General features: G+C 30.3%; 1 protein-coding gene across 1 annotated transcript in view; it reads left to right on the top strand.

The window, feature by feature from the left end:
* LOC108689068 (DNA excision repair protein ERCC-6-like) overlaps positions 1-3,929 on the top strand; it is a 5,574-nt gene extending 1,645 nt beyond the window's left edge. The window contains exons 6-15 of the mRNA XM_018195676.1: positions 66-218; positions 394-521; positions 597-751; positions 913-1,227; positions 1,382-1,576; positions 1,641-1,790; positions 2,099-2,209; positions 2,282-2,485; positions 2,617-3,397; positions 3,594-3,929. Coding sequence (XP_018051165.1) covers positions 66-218; positions 394-521; positions 597-751; positions 913-1,227; positions 1,382-1,576; positions 1,641-1,790; positions 2,099-2,209; positions 2,282-2,485; positions 2,617-3,397; positions 3,594-3,748 — 2,347 coding nt within the window. The 3' untranslated portion in view covers positions 3,749-3,929. The remainder of the gene's footprint in view (positions 1-65; positions 219-393; positions 522-596; positions 752-912; positions 1,228-1,381; positions 1,577-1,640; positions 1,791-2,098; positions 2,210-2,281; positions 2,486-2,616; positions 3,398-3,593) is intronic.
* Positions 3,930-4,119: the final 190 nt, after the last annotated feature.

Below are 4,119 nucleotides of genomic sequence, written 5' to 3'. Positions count from 1 at the left end.
TATATATATATATGTGCATGGGTGTGTAATATATGTAACTTTAACTATAAATTTTTTATAACTAGGTATCAAAAAGTCGCAGTTAAATGGCTCTGGGAATTACATAGCCGTAAATTAGGCGGTCTGTTGGGTGACGAGATGGGATTAGGAAAAACTGTGGAGATTATTGCATTTCTCGCGGGTTTGGATTGTAGTGAATTGCTCTCTTACCATGGAAGGTGTACATTTTTGTATTTCTTAATTAATGTAGAATTTATATGTATACAAAATATCTGCTTTTTTTTTTCTTAAGAAAAATATGTACTTATATATATAATTTTATTCTTTATTGTTATATTTATGTTATAAATGTATTGATACACTTGAAAAAAAAATTCTCTTTACAATTAACAGATACAGAGGATTAGGCCCGACTATAGTTGTATGTCCTGCTACTTTAATGGAACAATGGGTGAAGCATTTTCACGAATGGTGGCCTTTCTTCAGAGTTGTTGTGCTTCACCATTCTGGTGGCTATAATGGTAAGTAAATAGTTTATGTTTCTCAAGATATCAGCCACAAATGATATTCGCAAAATTCGCAATATTCTCATTCAGGTGATCCAGAAAGTTTGATAGAATCTCTACAAACTGGCGGAATACTTATTACTTCTTACAACGGAGTCCTCAAACACAAAGATTTGCTTGTGTCTAGTCAATGGCATTATGTTATTCTGGACGAAGGCCATAAGATTCGTAACCCACAAGCAAAGGTAATTATTTATTAAAAATTGGATGGAATTATTTCATTTACATTTATATATTACTATAAATTTCCTTATTTAATAAACTTCGTAATTGATATAATAAATGTCTATTACAAAATACTTCCAAATATTATTTCTCATATTAATTAAATTATATTATTTTATAGGTAAGCCGAGCGGTGAAGCGATTCTCCACTCTGCATCGATTGCTATTGACTGGTAGTCCAATGCAGAATTCTCTAAAAGAACTGTGGTCCTTGTTTGATTTCATTCTACCTGGCAAATTGGGCACGCTATCTGTATTTCTAGAACATTGCGCAATGCCCATAACACGCGGTGGTTACACAAATGCCACGCCGTTACAAAAAGCAACGGCTCTCCAAATAGCCACTATGCTGAAAAACACTATTACACCATACATGCTTCGAAGAACAAAGACTGATGTGAAGCATCATCTCACTCTACCGGAGAAAAACGAACAGGTTCATCTTGTTTTTTTACATAGATATGTCTCTATTGCAGACAATTATTGTTCTTCCATTTTTAATCTTTTTTTTATAGAAAATAAAGTAATATTGATAAAGTAATAAAGTAATCTTTTCCATTTTTATCGAATCAATCTGTTTTTTTCTTCAGGTATTATTTTGCAGCTTAACAGACGAGCAAAAGAAATTATATAAAAAATATTTATGCTCCGATGATGTTTCTTTTGTTTTACACGAGAGAAATTATTGTGATAGCGGAAGATACAGGGCGAGGTTTCTCATTGCTTTATCAGCATTGAGAAAAATATGTAATCATCCGGATCTATTTTTGTACAACATAGAACAAGTAAGACATAACTAATATAATAACACTTTATTTATAAAATTATAAATCTTGTTTTTTTTTTAAGGATTCCGATGAAGATATTGATTTGTCCGACGAACAAATAGAGAAATTCGGATATTATAAACGTGCTGGAAAAATGACAGTGGTTCGATCTCTTCTGAAAATCTGGCAAAAACAAGGTCATAGAGTGCTACTTTTTACTCAGGGAAGACAGGTAAATATGATTCTTTTTTGAACATATAGAATATGTGTTCAAAAAAGGATCATATTTAAAAAATTTTATGTTTAAATAAATTTTTTATATTTGTCCAAAAAAATATCAATATTATGGAATACTTTTAAGAGATATTTATAAAATATTATAAATATTACACATATTTTAAATTTTTTTTACAAAAATACTAGTTTTGTGTTTTTCAATTTAAATTACTTATTAGAGTTATTATATAATATTAGACATGTTATTATATAATTGATCAGTCAAATAAATTATTTTCCATATTTATTTTTCTTTGTATACAGATGATGCACATTTTGGAGTCTCTTTTGCAACGTGAAAAGTATACCTATTTGAGAATGGATGGAACAACAGCAATGTCTCAACGGCAGCAAACGATTCAAAAATTTAACAATGTACATGTTAATTATTTGAAAAATTTATGGCAAGAATAATCTCCTCGAAAAATTAATTCTTTCTTTCCATAGAACTCGTCATATTTTGTCTTCTTGCTGACAACGCGCGTAGGAGGCCTGGGAATAAACCTGACCGGTGCAAATCGAGTAGTTATTTACGATCCCGATTGGAATCCAGCTACAGACGCTCAAGCAAGAGAACGCGCGTGGAGAATAGGCCAGAATAAGCAAGTCACTGTCTATAGATTAATTACTGCTGGCACGATTGAGGAAAAAGTTGGTAACAAAGACTATCGAGTTCCATCAATTTTAATGATAAAAAAGATATATGAATAATGATACGTTTGTTTTTAATAAAATAGTTTAATAACATTTTTTAGTAAGGAAACTTGCTTCTGTCTTTTCAGATATACCACAGACAGATTTTCAAGTTACTTCTTTCGAATAAGGTTCTTGATGAGCCACGCCAACATCAACTATTTAAACCAACAGATCTGGTGGAGTTATTTAATCTAAATGAGCCGATAGCCGGCGAGTTTTCCGAATCGGATCGCTTATTTAGAGAATCTAAATTGACACCCAGTGGCTTTTCTCTCAGTAAGATCGAGCAAATGAAAAAATTAGCGTCGATTCTTAGTAAGAAAATAAGCGCTAGTGTAAAATCAATGCACGATGAAAATGAAGATGCAAATAATAGTACTTGTAAAGAAAAATGTGATGAACAAAATGATAATTCAAGACGCATCGATGCTCTTGCCACAAAAAATGATATGCTTGTGGACCAATACTTATCTTCCGATCAAAATAATACACAAAAGTCTTCGAGCAAATGTGAAGATTTCGATATGAATTCTGATGCAAATATTGAAAGAAATAGTAATATAGAAAATGAAAATACATTTGAGGACAATTGTGAACAGAATGTAATTACAGTGAGTTCTCTAGATAATAGTTCAGTGAAAAAGAAGAATAAAATTGTTTTAAGTGATGATAAACTCACGTCATCATCTACTCGTAAACGAAAAAAACACAAAAAAAAATCGAACAGTACAAATGTTTCTGCGATGTTTGAGGGAGAACGTGTTTCTTATTTAATCGGTCGTCGTTTGGGACGTTCTATTGAAAGAAAAGAATCAGTTTCAATCACAGATGATGACTATGTGTTAAGGAAGCTATTCGCCAAATCAAGTAAATCGATACATATTTCACATTTAACAAAATATTTAATTTTTATATCTTTAACTTATACAATATTTAATTCGATATATTTATATATATCCAAATATTAATTACTTATAAAAGGCTAAACACAGTACCTACACATTTTTATTCATCTTTCTAATATTATGAAAAATATCTATATTCTTATGTAAAACTATTTCAGCTGTTAGTTCAGCCTTCCAACATGAAGCAGTATTATCAAATGCGCATCATAACAGCGATAATGAAAACACAATGCAACGTTTTGCACGTGAATCTGCGCAAGAAAGCATGGCTTTCATTCATCAATCAGGGAAACATTGTTGGAGACCAGCATAGGATAACCTATAGTTTGTGATAACATTGTATGTTTATTTTTTCTATAAATTTTTTATAAGATCTCACACGCGCGCACGCGCGTATATATGAGTACACCATTTTGCACCTCAAATGAAAGATGAGAGTTGTAAGAAAATCATTACTATACAGTTCAAAAAATAAAATTTATTATTAATCTTTTTTTTATTTTTCTTTAACTTACCTCGCATACATTTATCATGTAATATAATAGAATTCAACATTTCGATAGCAAAGAATTTTGTAAACAAATTATTTTTTACAGCGTTATAAATACATTTCATATATGTATAAACGCATATTATATAGAAATATAAATTATGATATAATTATTATATAATTATTATATAATT

Source organism: Atta colombica, unplaced genomic scaffold, assembly GCF_001594045.1.
Source record: "Atta colombica isolate Treedump-2 unplaced genomic scaffold, Acol1.0 scaffold105, whole genome shotgun sequence".
Lineage (NCBI taxonomy): Eukaryota > Metazoa > Arthropoda > Insecta > Hymenoptera > Formicidae > Atta > Atta colombica.
The sequence above is the reverse complement of the archived record's forward strand: the minus strand, read 5'-3'. Positions and strand labels throughout refer to the sequence as shown.